This window comes from Myotis daubentonii, chromosome 18, assembly GCF_963259705.1.
Source record: "Myotis daubentonii chromosome 18, mMyoDau2.1, whole genome shotgun sequence".
Taxonomy (NCBI): domain Eukaryota; kingdom Metazoa; phylum Chordata; class Mammalia; order Chiroptera; family Vespertilionidae; genus Myotis; species Myotis daubentonii.
Genome location: NC_081857.1, coordinates 38,734,910 through 38,754,434, shown reverse-complemented (window position 1 = coordinate 38,754,434; position 19,525 = coordinate 38,734,910). Strand labels below are relative to the sequence as shown.

Here is a 19,525-nt window from a genome sequence, read left to right as displayed (position 1 = left end):
ACCCCTTCGACCCGCCCCCCTGCGCCTGCCTCCTATTGGTTGTTGGTAGTTCCCGGTGAGATGATTGGTCCAACGAGCTGCCCCGCCAGGCTGTGGTTGGCCCGGGGAGGGCGGGACAAAGGTCGTCCTTCCGTTTTAAATCGCAGGTGGTTGCTAGGGGCGCGGAACCGCTGGCGTGCGGAGCGAGGTCTGCTTTTAGAGAGGGTGTGGGAGTCGGGGCGTCTGAACCCCGAGTTGATAGTTCCCTCGCCGGCTCCCATAATCCCCGCCTGAGCACGTTGGCCCCGTTTTCTCCGAGCTCTTCAGCCGCCCTTAGATCCCGGCTCCTGCCGCCCTGGCGCGGTCCTCCGCGAGGTGCTGAGTGAAGGTCTCTGGGACTGGACTTGGGCAGCGATGGGGCGGGGAGTGTCGCGGGGGGGGGCGCTGCAAGGGGTCTGAGCGGCCCTGGGGAGCGAGTCCTCTCGCTTCAGCCTCCCTGCCGTGGCTGTTGAGAAATGTGGTGGGTTTTAGTCTGTGCGAAAGTCCCCAGGTGTCCGCGTGGTCAAGGTAATTTTACCAGCATTTCCTTATATCCGCCTACGCCCCATACCCCTCACTCTCCCCCTAGCGCAGGTTTTAGACCTGATGACTCAGCTCCGGATCCGGAATCCAGATGGTTCACTGCTTTTTCTGTTATTCGTGAAGAATTAGCTGACGGGGCCGCCTCTTGTATGCCCCTCGTTTCCCTTCCCTAGGGGAAGAGAGCAACTTCACAGCTTCGTAGAAAGACTGTCAGTGAACTAATTTTTGCAAGGTAACCAGTTAAGTCATTTAATGGGCAGTATATGTCTGAAAGGGAAATGCCAGGGTCCAGTTCCCCTGAATATGAAACCATTGGTCAAGTCCTGAACCTCTCAGGCCTCTTTCTCAAGTAAAGTTCATACTTAGCCCTAGATTAGGTTTGTAAATGACCAGGGCATTTCAGTGGTTGGGGAAATTTAGAAATATGCCTTTTGGGTATTGACATCTGTTTTTCCCCACCATTTATGTCCTGCCTTCATGACTTCAATGAGAATTTCGTTTTGTGGTCCTTAGCCAGTCGGAGGTTCGATGCCTTAATAAAAAATTTAAAAAAAAATTTAAAAAAACAGGAGAAATTCCAATAGCACTTGTCAGAGATCCGTTAGAATTCTGAGGGTATCTTCTGGTTAACTAATGTGGCTTATTGAAAAATGTTAGTTCAGTTTACTATGCTTGCTCTTTAGAAGTTCTTTGGAAATTAATCTATAGTAACTATCTATATAGGTGCTCAAGCATAGTATTTCCTGAACACCCAGAGATGCAAGGTGCTCTATATAATATCGGATATGGTAGTAAATGTATCATAAATGTCTCACAAAATTAAATGAATGTGGAATCCTTTCTGGGTAAATGTTTGTGTCCATATATTACAAATAAAAGGGAGCTACAGGTAGTTGATAGTGGGTAAGAAGAGATATCTTGTTTTCTACCAAAAAAGTGGAACTTTATGGCATAAAAATCCAGCGCCTAGTTTAGTTTCTTGTCCATATTCAGTTCAATAAATAATTGCTTCATTAAGAGTTGGACCAGCCCTGGCCATTTTGACTCAGTGATTAGAGCATCGCCCACAGACCAAAGGGTCACAGGTTAGATTCCTGGTAAAGGGTACATACCTCTGTTGCAGATTTCCCATCCCTGGTAGGGAGGCAACCAATTGATGTCTCTCCTCTCTCCTCTCTCTCTTCTCCCTCCCTTCCATTCTTTCTAGAAATCAATGGGAAAAATATCCTCCCGTGAAGATTAAAAATATAAATAAACTAGAGGCCCGGTGCACAAAAATTCATGCACTTGGAGGTTCCTCAACCTGGTCTGCGCCCTCTTGCAGTCCAGGACCCCTTGGGGGATGTCCACCTGCCAGCTTAGGCCCACTGTCCTGGGGAAGCGGGCCTAAGCCGTCAGTCGGATGGCCTTAGCGCTGCCGAGGTTGTGGGAGAGGCTCCCGCCACCAGCACTGCTAGCAGCCGTGAGACCGGCTTGTGGCTGAGCGGAGCTCCCTCTGTGGGAGCGCACTAACCATCAGGGGGCAGCTCCTACATTGAGCATCTACCCCCTGGTGGTCATTGTGCATCATAGCAACCGGTCATTCCTGGCCGTTAGGGTCAATTTGCATATTACCCTTTTAGTAAATAGGATAACATTTTTAGAAAGGAGAATAGATCTCATTTTTTAAAAAAAATAGAGTTGGACCAGGTGTCCCTCTGAAAAAAAAGATAATATAGGAGCCATAGAAGACAGAAAGGAATGTAGTAAAATATTAGAGTCAGCTAGATTCAGAAACTGAGAAAAGAATACAAACATCCTGGAGAGCTAAGCACGTAAGTCCTGGAGCAAAATAAATTGTGGCAGAGTAGCCAGGGTGGACTGGAGACACTACCCAAATAGAGAAACCAGTAAGGCCCTGCTGGCGTGGCTCAGTGGTTGAGTGTCGACCAATGAGCCAGGAGGTCACGGTTGGATTCCCAGTCAGGGCACCTGCCTGGGTTTCTGCTCAATCCTCAGTAGAGGGCCTGCAGGAGGCAGCAAATCAATGATTCTCTCTCATCATTAATGTTCCTATCTCTCTCCCCATCTCCCTTCCTCTCTGAAATCAATAAAATATATTTTTTTAAATCTTGAAAGCCTTGTGGTATCTCTTTGAAAGAAATTAAATGAAAGACGAGCTGTTTAAAAAAGTAAATTGAGGATAAAGAAAAATATGGTATGTACATACAAGGGAAAATGTTATGTAGTTCAGTTCACTATGCTTGCTCAGCCTTAAAAAGGAATGAAGTTCTGATACATGCTACAACTTGGATGAAGCTTAAAGACATTATGCTAAGTCAAATAAGCCAGACAACTATTATATGGTTGTACTTATATGAATTACCTAAACTAGTCAGATTTATAGAGACAGAAAGGAGAATGGTGGTTACCTGGGGCAAGGGAAGAAGGGGTGGGAGAATTAATGGGTATACAATCTCAGTATGGGGATGATGACAAAGTTCTGGAGATGGAGTGTGGTGGTGGTTGCACAACAGTGTTCATGTACTTAATCCTACTGAACTGTACACCTAAAAATGATTAACATGGTAAATTTTATGTTATGTGCATTTTACTACAATAAAAAGAAATAAATATTTTAAAGTAAAATTGATTAACATGTGAGTTCTTTGAGGACCAGGGCTATGTCTTATTCATCCTAACAGCTGGTATATAGATGTTTTAGGAGTATTTGTTGAGTGAATAAGTATTTATTGATTGCTATAAACATACTAGCCACATAGAGATTAATAGATGTGTCATTAGAAAATTCAGTATTTCTGATTGAGACTTTCTTGAAATATACTTTAAAACCAGTATTTCTCTTTTTCTTTTATTTCCTTTGTGGTTTTGTTTTTTGTCTTTGTAAAATAGAATTTTCTTGGTTACAATCTCTTTAGGTGAAATATTGAGAGGTAAGAAGGACTGTTTCCTCTTTAAAAAGCAGATTTTTTGGACAGTAATAAAAGTTCTGTATTCACCCACAGAATGAGAGCTCTCACATGTTTTGGTACTTTTTTGGCAAAAAAAAAAAAAAAAAAAGTAAAATTATCCCCTAATTAAAAGCTGCCATAGTAATTTTAGAGATGAATCACAGAATTCTAAACTATGTTACAATAAAATGTGATACTTTTCTATGTATAGATTAGAAGCCTTGCAATTCCACTGGAAGTAAGTGAAATAGTTTGGTAAAGTTAATAGCCCAATAAATATTGGAAACACTCAGATTTCTTAGCAAAAGTCATTGTTGGTCTCCTTGTAGCAGATGGCAGGAAATATATGGAGAATTTTACAAATTAAATCAATCTAACCTAGGTCCCTTTACTCTTCCTAAATGTTGTGTCCCCCAAATCCAACTATCCACATTATCTCTAGCACCTACAATTTGTTATTTACATAAAAAGACTTCAGATTTGGCTGACTTGCCTTGTATGTGATTTTTATTTTACCTTTTGTAAGAATGCTTTTAAATAAGCAAAGATTTTTAGTAAGGATATTGGGAGGTTTAACTAGCCTTGATTCTTGCAAATTAAAGAGGGTTACCTAAAGCATAAAATTTAGGCAAAGTTCAAAACAATTAGGAAAATGGTGAATTTCTATGTGTTGTTTCTAGATATAGTTACATATAGTAACTATAGTAAAATACTTTTAATTCTTTTACATATAGTAAAAGTATCAAAATATGCATGTGGCTAATAAAAAATTCAAGAGAGGACAGTGGTTACTTCTGGGGAGGAAGAAGAGAAGGAAAGAATGATATGAAGGGCTTTAATTTTATATGCAATTTGTGTTTCATTTAGGAAGAATGGATTTGAGACAAGGCAAAGTTAACAAGGCTCATTGGTGGGTGTGTGGATTTTTGCTGTCTATTCTGATTCTTTTCTCCTTGTGTTATATTCTATATGCATATTGTCGTAGACCCTGGGAGTAAGTACCATTTCATATTTGTGTAGTGTGGGCATTTACGCACATCACCACTTAATCCTCACGATGACCTTATACAAGTAAGTAGGACAGAAATGATTATCCCTATTCCACGGAAAAGGAACCTAAAACTGTGGAACAATGTATTAAAAACTGGATTGGGCCTGGCTGGTGGTTGAGTTCATAGGTGGTTGACCTATGAACCAGGAGATCATGGTTTGATTCCTGCTCAAGGGCACATGCCAGGGTTGCAAGCTCAATCCCCTGTGGGGAGCCCGCAGGAGGCAGCCAATCAATGATTCTCATCACTGATGCTTCTCTCTCTCTCTCTCTCTCTCTCTCTCTCTCTCTCTCTCTCTCTCTCTCTCTCTCTCCAATAAAAATTAAAAATAAAAATAAAACTGAATGGAGGACTCAGTTGTTCCTTATGTAGCCTAGATGTGTCTGGCAATCCGACGAAGTTTTCTTCAAGTCCAGGCGACCTAATTCCAGCCACTCCCTCCTACCCCAGCCTTGAGAAGGCACTTACTTCCTCATCGGGGGCTGAATTGATGAGTAGCTAAATGTTCAAAAAGCAGTCATTCTGTGGTACCAGAGGGAACCTCAAGAATGACTGTGAGGAGGTGGGTCATGGGGGCTGGCACCACCCACGGGCTCACTCAGCAGCCCCCCCAAGTGGACAGACCACTTAACCTTTCACTACTTACGTTTACAATCTGGTAACCGGAGTGTGTAAAATTCCTGGGCTTTCGCCGAACACTTTCTGAAAGTTCGGGACGACTTAAGGTCGGTCATAATGCAACAATGCCAACTTTTCAGCACCAGTGACATTCTCTGAGGCCCCCTAGTCCTCAGACTTGATTTTCACTCTCACGTAAATCGTGCTGGCTATTTTAAAGGAGATTGAGTTTATACTTCTAAAAGATTAATAACTTTTAAATCATGGCATACAAGTGCATTTTGTTGTCTTAAAAAATTAAAGCAACGTCTAACTAGACAATGAAAAATGAGCAATTGTATCCTTTTGCCCTTTTCGTCTGCACTGGCTCTCCAAGATTTTGGAAGCGAGCGATTTGTTAAGCGTAAGGCTCAGAACCTTAGGTTTAGATTGCAGCTTTGGTAATGCCTTATGAAAATCCTTTAGGTTCTGGGTATGGTGATGTAGAAAAAGAAAAAAAAAATGGCTCCAAATCCAGGGAAACAGAGAAAGATGAGCTAGGAACCCGTGCGCCCCAGGGCGCCCAACTAGTTTCCGACTTGGGTGGTGGGTCGGAGGGGCCGCGGTGTCTCCCTCGCGTCTGGAGCTGAGCTTAAACTGCCTGTAGAAGCCACAGGTCCCTTTAAGGCGCCCTGCGGGCTGCAAAAGGGGCGCAGGGGGCGGGAGGAGGGTTCCCTAGCGCGCCACGTGACTGGGCGGCCAAGTTCGCTGGCGAGTTTGACAGAAGTTTGAATCGGCCTCGGGGGCTTTCTGCGGCCGGAGGGGCAGCGCAGCGGCCGCGACCTCTGTGAGCGCCAGCGACCCAGCCCGCCAGCCTGGATCCCGGGCCACAGCGGGCTGCTCGCGCTCCGCCACCGCTCGCGTCCCCCGCTGGTCCGCAGCCCCCCGCCCGACCCCGGACCCCGCAGCCTCCGGGCGAGGGAGCCGAGCCCCCGCGCAGCGCCCGGGCCCCGCGGCGCCAGCATGTCCTCGACGGAGACCGCGGCGAGTCGCCCGGCGGACAAGTCGCCGCGCCAGCAGGTACTCCGCGTGCCCCCGGGGCGCTCACCGCCCCCCTCCACCGGTGTGTGGGGACCCTTATTCCGCCCCCTCTCCTGGGCGTGGGTGGGAGAAGGGGGACCAGCGCTTTCCCGGGGTCCCCCTGCCCTGAGCCCTGAACCTCCCTGTCTTCGCAGGTGGACCAGCTGTTCGCGGGGCTGCACTGGCGGCGGCTGGAGGAGCCGCTGGGCTTCATCAAAGTTCTCCAGTGGGTGAGTGGCTGCCCAAGCCGCGGGCTATTTCGGGAGCCTGGGCTGTGACGCTGACCCGAAGCAATGTGGCCGGAGTGGGGGCTGCAGGGAGGTCCGGCGGCCAGCAGCCCGCGGAGGGTGGGGGCAGCGACAGGTGGGCGGGGGAGGGGCGGGCTGGGGTGGCCTCTCCCGCACTCGGCGGCAGGAGGGTGAGAAGCGAGGCAGGCGGAGGCTGGGATTCGGTCCTTCTATGTGCAAGGAGCCTGTGCCTGGGGCGCTCACATTTCACCGGGGCAAGAGGACCCGAGTGTAACCTTTCCAGAACTCTGATCCTGCACATACCACTCCTCCATGGCGGGCGGGGGAGGAGGGTAAGGGGGATGAGATGAGGAGCACCACGGAGGGCAGAGGAGGGAGGGAGGCAGAGGATGGAAACCATCTGCACCCAAACCCACCAGCACCTGGCTGGGCCGGCAGGTGCACTCAGGGCACAGGGTCCCGGCTGGCAGGTGCCCCGTTGAGATCACTAGAGTAATCTGGGTTCCTGTAACTGAGAGAGGGAGTGAATGAATGAATGAATGAATGAAGTTTATGACTCCAGTATTAAATTAAAAAAAAAAGAATAAAAGTCTCGGTGTGGCTAAAATGTGGCTTGTAGAGTAATATAGACCATTATGCTGGGAAGCTGGGGCCCTGGTTTCCAGATCCGGACCTGCCTTTTCAGCCATGTGACCTTGGGCAAGTCACTTCTTTGGACTTCGGTTTCCAACATTAGTCCAATGTTGATCAGAACAACCCTAGAGCCCCCTTCTGCTCTCGATGGGTTGGCGTGCTGGAATATTGCCCTTCATTAGACTTACCTGTGACCTTGAAGAATTCACCTGCCCAGGGCCTCAGTTTCCCCTGTGATGGCCCAGGGCAAATACAATCTCCTTGCTTCACTGGTCCTTTGAGACACTGTTGTGCTCTCTGTCCTTCCCGGTGCCCAGGGCCTGCTGGGTATAAGTAAGGAATGTGGACAGGTGCAGTCACTCGCTCGAATCAAGAAGACTTGTTGGGAGCATTTAGTGTACTGTCACAGAGGGATTTTAGTTGGACTATCCACACACCAAATGGTGTGTGAATAACGTATTGATGTGCTTTCAGCACAGAAGTCAGCGAGGGAGTAAGTTATCGTTAATACGGAGGAGGATTGAGTTCTAAAGGGCTTTTAACTCACTGGAGACAGGAGTTAGCACCGTGTCACCGATTCCTAACGTGTCGTTTGGACAAGAATCATCAAATCTGGAATTCAGGGGCACTGGTGCATTTGGGGTTATCTGTGGATATCCGAGACCCTGACTGGGGCTCCGGGCCAGCCTGGGGAGCTTCCAAGTGCAAACTCTCGGCCCCGCTGGGGACTTTCCACTCTCCTTGCTGCCTCAGGAGCAGTTGGACAGACTGCTGACTGGGCTCTTTCACCTCCTCCCTTCCTGTTCTGACCCCCCTACTTGCGTACGGGAGGGGGCCATATAAGCATGATATTAGGGCTCTAAGTGACTGCCATCCAGAGCTAGGGGGCCGTTCTGAGCGACCCGGAAGAGCACAGCCTGAAATGTAAGAGGACAACTTTATCATTAAACTAGACAAATGGGTCTAAGGAGATTTGAGAAAGACTGTCAAGGGACGGGGCGGGGGGGCGGGGAGGCAATGAGGTCACTAGACCATGGAATCATCTTCCAAGCGGGGTTTCTGCAAAGTGCCCTTCTTCAACCCTCTCTCCTTGTCTCCACCCTTTTCCCACCCCTTGCCCGCAACATTCCTATAAAGGCTGCACAAAGCAATGCCTAGGGGGATGGATGGCCCCGTCACCTCCCAGGTTCAACACTGATCCCTAAGAGCGGACCCACCTTGATGACCCTTCGATGCCCCCCAATCTCTTAGAGAGGGGGATACACCTTTCTGCCCTAATGCTAACAACAGGGGCCCAAGGCTGGACTTTGAACTCGGCCTTCATTCGACCAGCAACGTCTTAAGGAGACTTGAGTCGCTCTTACTGCCGTCAGAGCACGCGTTTCATTGCCTTGAGCCTCTGCAGATGAGCTAACGTAAAGAGCCAGCACCAGAAATGACAGTGAAAATGTCATTTGGGATTTTTCACTCATTTCCTGTTTGGAGGGATCAAATGCTCCTGACTAGAAAAGGAAAGAAAAAACCGCCACAAACCTTGATAATTGAAAACATTTGTTGTCATTATTACCAAAAGCAAAGGTTTTACTGTAGTCCTGCTGAGAAGAAAGTAATACTATTTTTTTTTATTAGTGAGGAATTTGGCTTAGTGTGTCTTGAAAATTCAAAAATTAACTAATCTCACCTGAATTCCAATTCTGGCCTCACTAAGTCTATACTAAACTAGTGAAATAATATGGGCATAGACCAATTGTTGGAGAACTTGGTTTTTTTTGTTTTGTTTTGTTAAAGAAAAGGGCAAAAATAAAGCAGACTTTGAGGTTGTATGGGCTTTGGTTTAAATCCAGCCTCTTCTGCTTTCTAGGGTAAGTGATGAAACCTTACGGGCCTCGGTTTCCTGTCTGTCAAGGCGGGCGAGGTCTCCTGTGGGCTGACGGGAGGGCTGCAGGAGGTGGTATCTGTAACGCATCGAGCATTCAGGAAGATCCCGTGAGCCTGGCGGTCTAAGGGGTGCTCCCTTCCCTCCTATTCCCGACCTCCCTGGTCCCCTAACTTCCCCCCTTAAGCAGACTGTCAGCTAGACTTGTCCTTTGGTGAGATTATTCAAATGTCACTGCCGAATCCTCACTTTGAGGGTAAGGTACAAAAGGATTTCCTGCATTACTGAGTCACTGTTGCCGTAGAAGTCACATTATTGTCAACTGGGTGTGCCCCGGGTGTGTAATTCACCTTTGAGGTGCCGAAGCCCCTTACTCGGCTCTGGGGTCTCTGATTTCAGTAAATGTGGGGGATGTGAAAGCAACTCATCAGACTCCGTGACTCCAAGGAGATGATGGTGCAAGTAGGACTTGGGGGAGAGCTTGTCTTCCCTGTTAGTGCACTAACACTGACCGGGCATGTCCGTGTTTGCAGGACTGGCCCGGGAGCTTCATCTTTAAACTGGCAAGCTTCCTCCGCCCTCGCTCCAAGGACAGGCAGCGGCAGGAGGAGGGGGAGGGAGCGGGCAGTGTACCAGTATGTATGGTTGGCACCAGAACTCCAGAGACCCACCCCTCACCCCTCGGGAACTCCATCTCTCCTCGGTTCCTGGTCTTTATGACCAGTCGGCTCAACTCAGAGCCTGGTGCTTGGTGACAGAGGTGGTTTCGGTCCTTTCCTGCCACCCCTGTGGCTCGGTCACCTGGCACAGTTGGGGAAGAAAGCTACGGAGGTGCAGAGAGGAGGAGGGCGTCTCTCTCTGCTCCATGCCACCCTCCCTGCACGTAGCAGAGACCTCTTTCTTCAGCCTCGGTCACCCCGCGATGCAGGGGTTTTGTCTGTGTGTTTGAGCATGACACTCCCCTTTCTGGTGTAAAATCTTGCAGGCAGGCAGAGTCTTAGTTATCTTTATGTGCCCGGCACCTGGTACAAAGCAGATGCTCCGCGACTACTTGTCGATAAATGAATGAGCGCAGTAGCAAGAGCACTGGACAGGGAATCGGGATATGCAAGTTCTAAGCCTGGCTTTCGCAGCGGCTAAATGTGACCTTGGGCAAGTCACTTAATCTCCCGGGACTTCAGTTTCCACCTCTGTGAAATGAGACCGTGGCATCGATAATCCCCGAGATCCTTTTTGCTCAGCTGCTCTGTGAACCTGTGCGATTCTCCTGCGAGTTCTCCCTTCCTCCACTTCTGTAGCAAAGTGTCTGTCACCTGGCACCAGCTGACTGCGATGTTCAGACTTAATCATATATTCTGGTTAATAAAGGGTTAGAGAAGGTGTTTAGATTCCCGACTGTCAGAGAATCGGCATAGAAGAGAATACAGTTAAGATGAAAGTTATTATGAGTGTATTTTGTCCAACAAAGAATCATAAGTCAGGGTTCAGAACTGTTAGAACCTCAAGGTTGTCACCTCGACATAGCAGACCTTTCGGTGACAGTGGAAGAGTTGGCTAATGTGCCGTCCAGTATGACACCTGCTGATCACATGTGGCTCCTGAGCACTTGGAATGCGGCTCGTGTGACTGAGCAACTGTTTTAGATTTTATTTAATTTTAATTAATTTTCATTTAAACAGGCATACGTGGCTAGCAGCTACTGTCTGTTCACTGCTAAGCATTAGTGCCTAGAGCAATTCCTGGTACATAGTAGATGCTCAATAGACGTCACCTTTCTGAAGATGCCAGGAGGGCCTGCCAAGAGAATGCTGGTGAAGAGACGGTTTCATAACTGCCCATTCCATTGCCCCAAGTTAGGAAGACTGTACCTCCATTCTCAGGGAACCCATATGGGGCCCTTCGCTGATGGAACAGCCAGTGGATAAAAATATATCCATTTGTGCTGCGCTTTCTAGAACATGACGCCCTAATGTGTCCAGTTGGACATCAGAAGCCAAGAGGAATAAAGAAATGGCTCAGAGGAATCAGAGAGCCACAGAGCTGACAAAGGTTAGAGAATGCCTCCCAGACGAGTTCCGCTGGGACATCACGGCAACTGGGAGGATGTGAAGGCGATGACGCAGAGGCGTGGGCGACTCTGGCAGGAAGATGAGCGCCGGGCTCTGTAGCAGCCTCGGAAGTTTCATTCGGGGGAGGAGGCGTTCAGGCATCGGAGAGAGACGTTGTACTGCCTCCTCCCCTGCTGGTTTTTTTTTAAGTGGAGACAAGTCTTATTTGTCTGAACTAGACCTCCTAGAAAGAGAGAGGTGCCCAACATGACATTTAAAAGGGGCATCAATGGCTCCATCATGGAGAGGCTGTGCCAGGCCAGGCGGTGCAGGGCGGGGCCCTGGCACGAGACACCGCCCTGGGGCCGGGCGCAGCTGCTGGCAAGGCCAGCCAACAGCAGGCAGGCTGACAGCCCTCCCTCAGCGAGTGAGAGGACTGCAGAGTTGGAAAGGCCTCCAGATGACCTCCTCCAAACCCTCACTTTACAGGTGAGGACAGTGAGACTCAGAGCAAAGCGCGGTCACCCAGCTCATTTGTGCCGGGGCCAGAGTCCTAGACCCCCGGTCTAGGCCTCTTCGCCGCATGCCGTCGGGGCATTAGCCAAACCACGCACACGTAACTCTATTTCCAACGCAGATCAGCTGTCTTCTAGGTGCTTAATGTCCAAGACATGAGTCACCCAGAAACTTACAGAAAACGGACAATTAACAGAATGAGCTCGCCGTGTAATTAGAATGATGACGTCAGGAAGACGCCAAGGAAATGGGGCTGAGCTGATGATGTGGGAGGATGAGGTTCCAATTTCTCACCTCTTCTAATCGAAGTTTGTTTCTCCAGAAGGGGAGTCTCTAAAACCACGGCCCTGACCGGGTAGCTCAGTTGGTTAGAGTGTCATCCCTGTACGCCAAGGTTGTGAGTTCAATTCCAGGTCAGGGCCCATACAAGAAGCAACCGATGAATGGATAAGTAAGTGGCACAACAAATAGGTGTTTCTTTCTCTCTCTCTCTCTCAAATCAAGAAATTAAAAAAAAAAAATCATGGGATGAGGTCATTTCATTTCCCTTAAGACTCAGAGGTTCAGTAAAGTGAGAAGAAAACAATTCACGTTGCCTGAAACACGTCCGGTTCTTAACCCTGAGCAGTGGCAGCATCAACCAGTTACAACGGGAGACACCACCACCAGGGAGGCAGGAGGCGGGGAGGGCGAGTGGAAGCTGCTTTTCTCTGGGCTGGAGCCAGGACCCTCGGCACCACCCAGCCAGCTCTGCTGCTGGCCGTACCTGGGGCAGCAGCTCCGCCCTGCCCTCCTGGCCCCTCTGAAAGCCAAGGTGGGCGTTAGCCACAAGGTAAGGACTCGGTGATGGCTTCAGAGGAGAAATGGGAAGAACTCCGAGTGGGCCCCATCGTGGTTAGAGCAGGGGACTCTATTTCCAGGCGCCTCTCCCTTGGGGAGGAAATTCAAGGCCAGCTTTGAGCCAGAAGTTTCCGAAAGCCTAACGCTCTATGCTCGTCATCACCTTAAGAAGGTGGTCGGTCCCCCGATGTCACATCCAATGGGGAGATGGGGAACCATGCATTTCCTCTCTCTTCCCTCCCAGACGCCACTCGAAGGCGCCTTATGCATTTGGCTGTTGGGTCCAGCACCCTGTGTGGTGAACACAGCCCCGGAGGCTGGAAGACCAGCGGAAGACCCGGGTATCCCCAGGAGGGACTGGATTAAAGGCCCCCACACACACACACACCTCATACCTGCACTGCTTGGTCAGAGGGTGGTTTTGGAGGGCGAGACCTCGGCCAGCGGAGGCCTCCGACTCAAAGGGCTCCCTCTCCCCCAGCTCTTTGCTATTTTCGCCTTCGGGTGCTGCGGCTCCTACAGCGGGGAGACAGGAGCCATGGTTCGCTGCAACAACGAAGCCAAGGACGTGAGCTCCATCATCGTCTTGTTCGGCTATCCCTTCAGGTGAGCGGCGCCGGGGTGGCCTGCACAGCCCCGGTCCTGACCGGCGAGGCCTTTTCCTCTCCCAGATCGTGGGGTGTCACTCCAGACGGGGTCCTCCCTGCCCTTTAGGAACTTCAGACAAATGACCAGAGAAAAACACGAGGGGAGGCAGACAGCCAGGGCTGTAACCCTGTCCCAGCCCACGGATAACCGAGGGCAGGTAACGACAGCCACAGAAAGGACCCACGCAGCCTGGAGGAGGTGACAGGAGCCTGGGCGGGGCTCGCTGCCCCCCAGAGCCTCCTCCCCGCCCTGAAGGGAAGGGAGCGTGTTAGTGCTTAGACCCTAAAGAGCAGGTGTGGGTGCTTACAAGGAGCCCCGGCCGCCAGGAGGGAGGAGGGGCAGCCTTCCTCGAGGCAGGGGGAGCCCAGGTGTCCACAGGACCGTGGGACAGGGCCACCTTTTCAGACATTTCCAGGAGCAGCAGCCGCGTTAGATGAGCGGCCTGGTGCATATACTGGGATGTGTGTTCTCTGCTCTGTCTGTCTCACTGCGGCCCAAGGAAGGCCTGGGAGTGGGTGAGTCGGGCGTCAACGTGGCCACCACGGCCTGTGCCTTCCCTGGGGCAGAGCGAGCTGATCTGGCGGCTCGGCTCCCAGAAATAGATGGACTATATATACTGGGGTCGTGACCTGAAGGGCCCTGGAGACACTTGGAAGCGGAGTCACCGTATCTGGGCGGCAGGGCTGAGGGTGGGGTGTGGCATCCCTCCCTCCACACCCCCTTCCTGGCTCTGGGAGAGCACGGACGACCCGGGGCAGGATGGCCCAGCTCAGGAGCCCCCCCCCCCCCCCCCCCCCCCCGCTGCAGGTTGAACCGGGTCCAGTATGAGATGCCACTCTGTGACGAGGAGTCCACCTCCAAGACCATGAACCTCCTGGGGGACTTCTCTGCCCCCGCCGAGTTCTTCGTGACGCTGGGCATCTTCTCCTTCTTCTACACCATGGCCGCCCTCGTGTTCTACCTGCGCTTCCACCGCCTCTACACGGAGGACAAGCGCTTCCCGCTGGCGGTGAGAGGCCCGGCCAGGAGGGCTGGGGTGGGGACTGAGGCCCGAGCTCGTGCCCTGGGACCCCGGCACCTGCCAGCTGTTTGCTGTTGGCCCCTCCAGGTGCCCCCCACAGACCCGGGGGGCCCGAGTCCCAGGGCTCTGCCTGCGCCAACCTCCCTGGAGGCACCATAGCATCAGGAAGGGGGCTCTGGCCCAGCGGCACGGGTGCCCACCTATGAACCGGGAGGTCACAGTTCCGTTCCTGGTCAGGGCGCGTGATTCCCGGGTGGGGGGCGCCGACCCCGGTAGGGGGTGTGTGGAAGGCAGCCGATCAACGATTGTCTCTCATCATTGATCTTTCTATCTCTCTCTCCCGTTCCCTTCAATCAATAAAAATTTATATATTTTTTTAAAAGATGAGAACTTTCTGCCAAAACCGGTTTGGCTCAGTGGATAGAGCGTCAGCCTGCGGACTGAAAGGTCCCAGGTTCGATTCCGGTCAAGGGCATGTACCTTGGTTGTGGGCACATCCCCAGTAGGAGATGTGCAGGAGGCAGCTGATCGATGTTTCTCCCTCATCGATGTTTCTAACTCTCTATCCCTCTCCCTTCCTCTCTGTAAAATCAATAAAATATATTAAAAAAAAAAAAAAAAGATGAGAACTTTCAAAACAACGTCTTGGTATATAGTTAGCCTGGCTTAGTGTTAGCTAGTATTCATATTCTCCCCTTCACCGTCTCCCCAGCCCAGGCATGCGGGGGAGGGGTGCCCCCTCTGCCGCCAGCTGCCGCTGAGCAGAGGTTGATGGATGGAAAAGCTAGGCTGTCCAGTCATTCATTGTACTCCTGAAGCTAATACAATGCTGTATGCCAACTGTGACTGGAAAATAAGTTTAAGAAGGGAAAAATGTTTAAAAAATTTTAAGGAAACGCAGGGAAGTGAGAGTGGGGAGTTGAAGACACGTGGGTTTCGGGTGACACTGACCAGCTGATATGCCTCGACACACTGTTACCTGAGCTCGGTTTGAGGGCACAGGCAGGGTGTCCCGGTGGCGGGATGCCTGTGGTTGGTGACAGTGAAAGAGTTTCTGAGACCATCCGGGCTCCCTGAGGCTCTGGGCAGATGGAAGGGGAGCTGTCCCGGGACCCCGGGATCCCAGTGCGTTAGAGCAAGAGGACAAAAGTGGGGGGTCCCAGGGTATGACTGCATTTCCTGTGCCTCTGCTCCTCCAGGACTTCTGTGTGACCGTCTCCTTCACCTTCTTCTGGCTGGTGGCTGCAGCTGCCTGGGGCAAGGGCCTGACCGACGTCAAGGGGGCCACGCGGCCCTCGAGCCTGACCGTAGCCATGTCCGTGTGCCACGGAGAGGACGCTGTGTGCAGTGCCGGGGCCACACCCTCCATGGGGCTGGTCAATCTCTCCGTGGTGAGACCTGCGGCCACCAGGGGGTCTGGGGGAGGCAGGACTATCCCACTGCCCAGGGCTGTCCTAGCAGCAAGTTCTGAGAACAGAGGGTGTCCCCACAGCTGGTGTCCCCTACCCCTGGAGTCAGCGCCCCCTGCGCCTAATGCTGGCTGCTGGCTTCTCGCTGACCCTGGGAAGACAGACATCGGGGATGGGGAGAACCGGGGAGCACTTAGCTTCCTGTCCCTTCCTCCTGCTGCTGCCTTCCCATTTCCCCTCCCTCCCCCCACCTCCAGGCTCGCATGCCCCATTTCTCCTGGAGAGAGAGAGAGAGAGAGAGAGAGAGACCAGACCCAGAGCCAGGACTCAGACCTCCAGGCTGGAGAAGGGCTTTGGGCAGTGGTGGGTCCAGCTGGCACGCATATTTTGGGCCATCCCAGTTTTTATAACGTTGACATATTTTCATATCAGCTGGTAAATAGCTGAGGCCTCGAGCTTTTCCATTGTCCCCTGTCATCCCAGCCACCTCAGCCCTACCCCGAAAAGGGCCTGTACCCCCCCCCCCCCCCCCCGGAGGCCCAGTTAGTGTCTGGCACACCAGGGAGCCTTCTAGACCTTGCTGGAACCCCGCTGATAGGTTTCACCCCGCCCTGACATTTTATTGTAAAAATTCTCCCGCATACAGCAGAGCTGACAGAGTTTCACAATGAACACCCACGTACTCATCCTAGCCTGTACCATGAACATTTTACGAGACTCGCTTTATCACCTATCTGTCCGCCTCTCTCCATCTATCAACCCGTCTTATTTTTAATGCATTTCAAAGTTAATTGCAGGCGTCAGTACACTTCCCCCTAAATGCTTCCTGCTGGTAGGCTTTTAAATATTGTGAATAAGTATTGGAATATAGCCCTGGCTGGGTCCCTGCCAGGCCTCGGCCCTAGGAAAGGAGCACCTTGGACAGCTCTGGCCACACCCACCCGCAGAAGGCCCTGGGAACTGGGTCCCGCGTGTGCGAGAGCGAGAGCACAGCACGCTCCACTCCAGGGGCCAGAGTCTCCGAGCGACCCAGCCACAGCTGGGGGCATCTGTACACAGAGTTAGACACTGTCACCAGAGAACCCCTTAGTGGGTGGTGGCCTTGAACTCTATCTCAGTATCCAGTTTTCTGGTAGTTTTTGTGGCCCTCTGTACCTCTCCCCATCTGCCCCTCCGGGTTCCCACGATGCTCCCTCACTCTTCTCAGAAACTCCCCCGATGTCTTCGCAGCTCTTCGGCTTTATCAACTTCTTCCTGTGGGCCGGGAACTGTTGGTTCGTGTTCAAGGAGACCCCGTGGCACGGGCAGGGCCAGGACCAGGGCCAAGGCCCCAGCCCGGAGAGCACAGCGGAGCAGGGAGCCGTGGAGAAGCAGTAAGCCGCCCCCACCTGGCTCCTCCCGAACAGGACGCACCTCTTCAACCACCTCGGCTCCCAGGACCTCCCTCTTCTTGCTCCTCCGACTCCCCTCCCCCGCCACTCTGGGCTCTGGGCTCTGAGAAGTCATCCACGGGCGGGCAGGCAGCAGCTGTCGGAGCCTGGGCAGCCCTCCCGGTGGCTTCCTGTCCCTCCGCCGCCGGAGCCGCCCAGGGCAGGAGCTTCTAGTCCGCTGCTTGGACCCAGGCACCTCACCTAGGTCGTAGGGACCCTCACAGCCTCTGCTACAGGTGAGGGTTGGAGGCAGGAGACCAGAGTCCTGAGACTGGTTCCTAGCAGCCACCGCTGTCAACCTGTCCAGCTTCAATAAAAGTGGGGGGAGGGGACATTGGCCGCAGCCTTCGTCCTGGTCCCTTGCATGGAGGGCCCACCAGTGCTTTAGAGACCCCTCTTCGATGGCTGCCATCTAGGCCTCGTGCCTGCACTGCTCACCACAGCGCTCTAGTTCAGCGTGCTCCCCACTCTCCTCTGGCCTCTGCTGCCCACTGAGCCCACGATGTGTGAGCCGGGGAGGCCCCCCAGCCTGGCAAACAGCCTTCAGAGGGTCCCGGTGCCTTAGACTCAGTGGGGAGCAGATACATTGCAACTGCGTTGAAATTCAAGAAACTAAAGCCAGGAAACTTGCTGGGGAGTCAGTTTCTTCTATTCCCTCAGTCCTCCCGCCCCTCCAAGCGGGGGCTCTTACCACCAACTCTCTAAACTCACATTGGCCCTCAACTCCTTACCTTCCTCCCTGACCTCCCTCTTGGGCTTGGTCTCACACTTGGGACACAACCTGAGGGGTCTAAGAGCCCCTCCATCCATCTCAGCCCTCCCCTCAACCTCTCTGCCCGTCTCCCTCCCCCTTGGGTCTGAGGCATTCAAGATCCTTTTCCAAGTCTGGCCAGGCCTTCCTTTCATTCCTGTGGGGCCAGACAAGGGCTTTGGAAAGGCCCAAAGGACTGTTCATGAGGCTAAGTTGCCCCGGATCCCAGGACATGGATGGATGGGCCCATTTCTTCTGCATTCTCTGCCCCGCCCCTCTCCTTCTTGGCCCCTCTTTCATACTTCCCCTTCTCACCTTACAAATGGGCGTGCCCTCTCCCTTTGCCCTCCTGCCTCATCCCTCCCAGGCCCTATCTCCCTACCCCGTCCAGGGCAGGCCAGTGCTGTTGGTGCTTCTTCATTTCGGGACCCAGTTCCATATTTGTCTTTGGTGTGTCTGTCTCCTCTTCCTGATACCGCCTTCAGTCCCTCTCTGAAGCCCCAGGCCTAAGACACAGTGCCGACAGGGTCAGGGCCATCTGTCCCCCACCCGGCTCCTACCCAGTCTGCCCTGGCCATAAGGTTGCCCAGAGAAGGATGAAGAAGGATGAATCCAGCCATTTTCCAATCCCAGTGCCAATTAGCCCGTTATCATCCCCAAGGCGAACGTGCCTGTGCCAGTCTCTGCTCAGGACTGAGTCAACCCCTCCAACCTCCTCACCTCCCTGAACGCCATTCACAGGAGTATGCGCATTACTGGGGTGCCCAGGAGTCAGGGCCTTTGCCTTTGGGCCAATCATTTCTTCTCTGGGGCAGAGTCCCCCCCACTTGTGGGGGTAGATTTATACCCTCAAATACTGCAGAGCCCTTGGGAATAAGACTTAGGCCATTCTGTTTTGTTTGGGGAAAGGGATTTGAGGAAAGAAGAGAGGTTACAAGGATGAGAGTGTTTCTAAGTCTGAACCTCTCTCTGTCCTGAGCTGTCCCCATGGTTACTCAAGGACAAGGAGGGACAGTTTTGCCTCCAGAGACACAGAGAACAAAGGGGTGACCCTCGTTTTCTCCGAGCTGGCCCCTGTGGGGGTCTGTGAGCAGCTTCTACTGGAACGTTGTTTGGATTCTGTGTACGTGTTTATAATTTATTTGCAATGTGATGGATAACGTGTTCTCCTTTGGGGGCCGAAGTTAGCAAACGGCCCTTCCGTGGGGAAAGGGTGGGCACGCACTCCTGCCTAGGACCCCTGGCTCAGCACTTCCCCTGGAGCAGAGCAGGCTTTTCCCCTCAAAGCGGGGCTTCTTATCAGCCAGAAGTCCTTGATTTAGGTTATGGCCTCTCTCTCTCCCCCTAAGAGGAAAGGCAGGGCTAGGCCGAGTGCCCAAGGACAGGGCTGTCCTCAGGATTCATGTCCCCTCCAACCAGGGCTGGCAGCACCGCTTTGCCCAGTGGGGCCAGAGGTAGAAGAAGGTGTCTGGTTTCTCCAGCTGCTGCAGGAGGCTAACAGGCAGGCCCTTTGCCCTAGTGAACTCTGACCCCGCCAGACTGCCCACCCAGGACCTTTCCTGAACATGAGTTCCCGCCGCCACCGTGGCCACAGGTCTCCTGTCTCGGGATCGCAGGGCGCGGGCGGGAGGAGAATGCTGCATGTTGTTTTCTGGTGCTTGTTATCACACATTGGAATAAACAGTGCTTCAAGCATTTGCCATGAAGGAGCCAAGACTGGAGCCCTTCTGGGGATTTTTATTTCCCTCTTCCCCGGGTCGCCCCCCACCCCTCGCTTTAAGTTTTTGGACAAATACCTGCATTTCCACCAAAACATCATTCGGCCCCTCTCCCCTCTGCACCCCAAGCTGTAGAATCTACAAAC

The 19,525-nt window shown here is 52.2% G+C and overlaps 1 protein-coding gene across 1 annotated transcript; it reads left to right on the top strand.

The window, feature by feature from the left end:
- Positions 1 to 5,929: 5,929 nt before the first annotated feature.
- SYPL2 (synaptophysin like 2) lies at positions 5,930 to 19,367 on the top strand. Its single transcript, XM_059674729.1, has 6 exons — positions 5,930 to 6,241; positions 6,397 to 6,471; positions 12,884 to 13,008; positions 13,858 to 14,059; positions 15,271 to 15,462; positions 16,711 to 19,367. Exons 1-6 carry the CDS (start codon positions 6,185 to 6,187, stop codon positions 16,855 to 16,857), a joined length of 798 nt encoding a protein of 265 aa, XP_059530712.1. The 5' UTR covers positions 5,930 to 6,184; the 3' UTR covers positions 16,858 to 19,367.
- Positions 19,368 to 19,525: the final 158 nt, after the last annotated feature.

Excerpts from the sequence above, each read along its gene's own strand:
- SYPL2 (XM_059674729.1), top strand. The coding sequence starts at position 6,185 with ATGTCCTCGACGGAGACCGCGGCGAGTCGCCCGGCGGACAAGTCGCCG. Across the intron at positions 6,242-6,396 it reads ACAAGTCGCCGCGCCAGCAG|GTGGACCAGCTGTTCGCGGG; the intron begins GTACTCCGCGTG and ends CTGTCTTCGCAG. Across the intron at positions 15,463-16,710 it reads GGCTGGTCAATCTCTCCGTG|CTCTTCGGCTTTATCAACTT; the intron begins GTGAGACCTGCG and ends ATGTCTTCGCAG.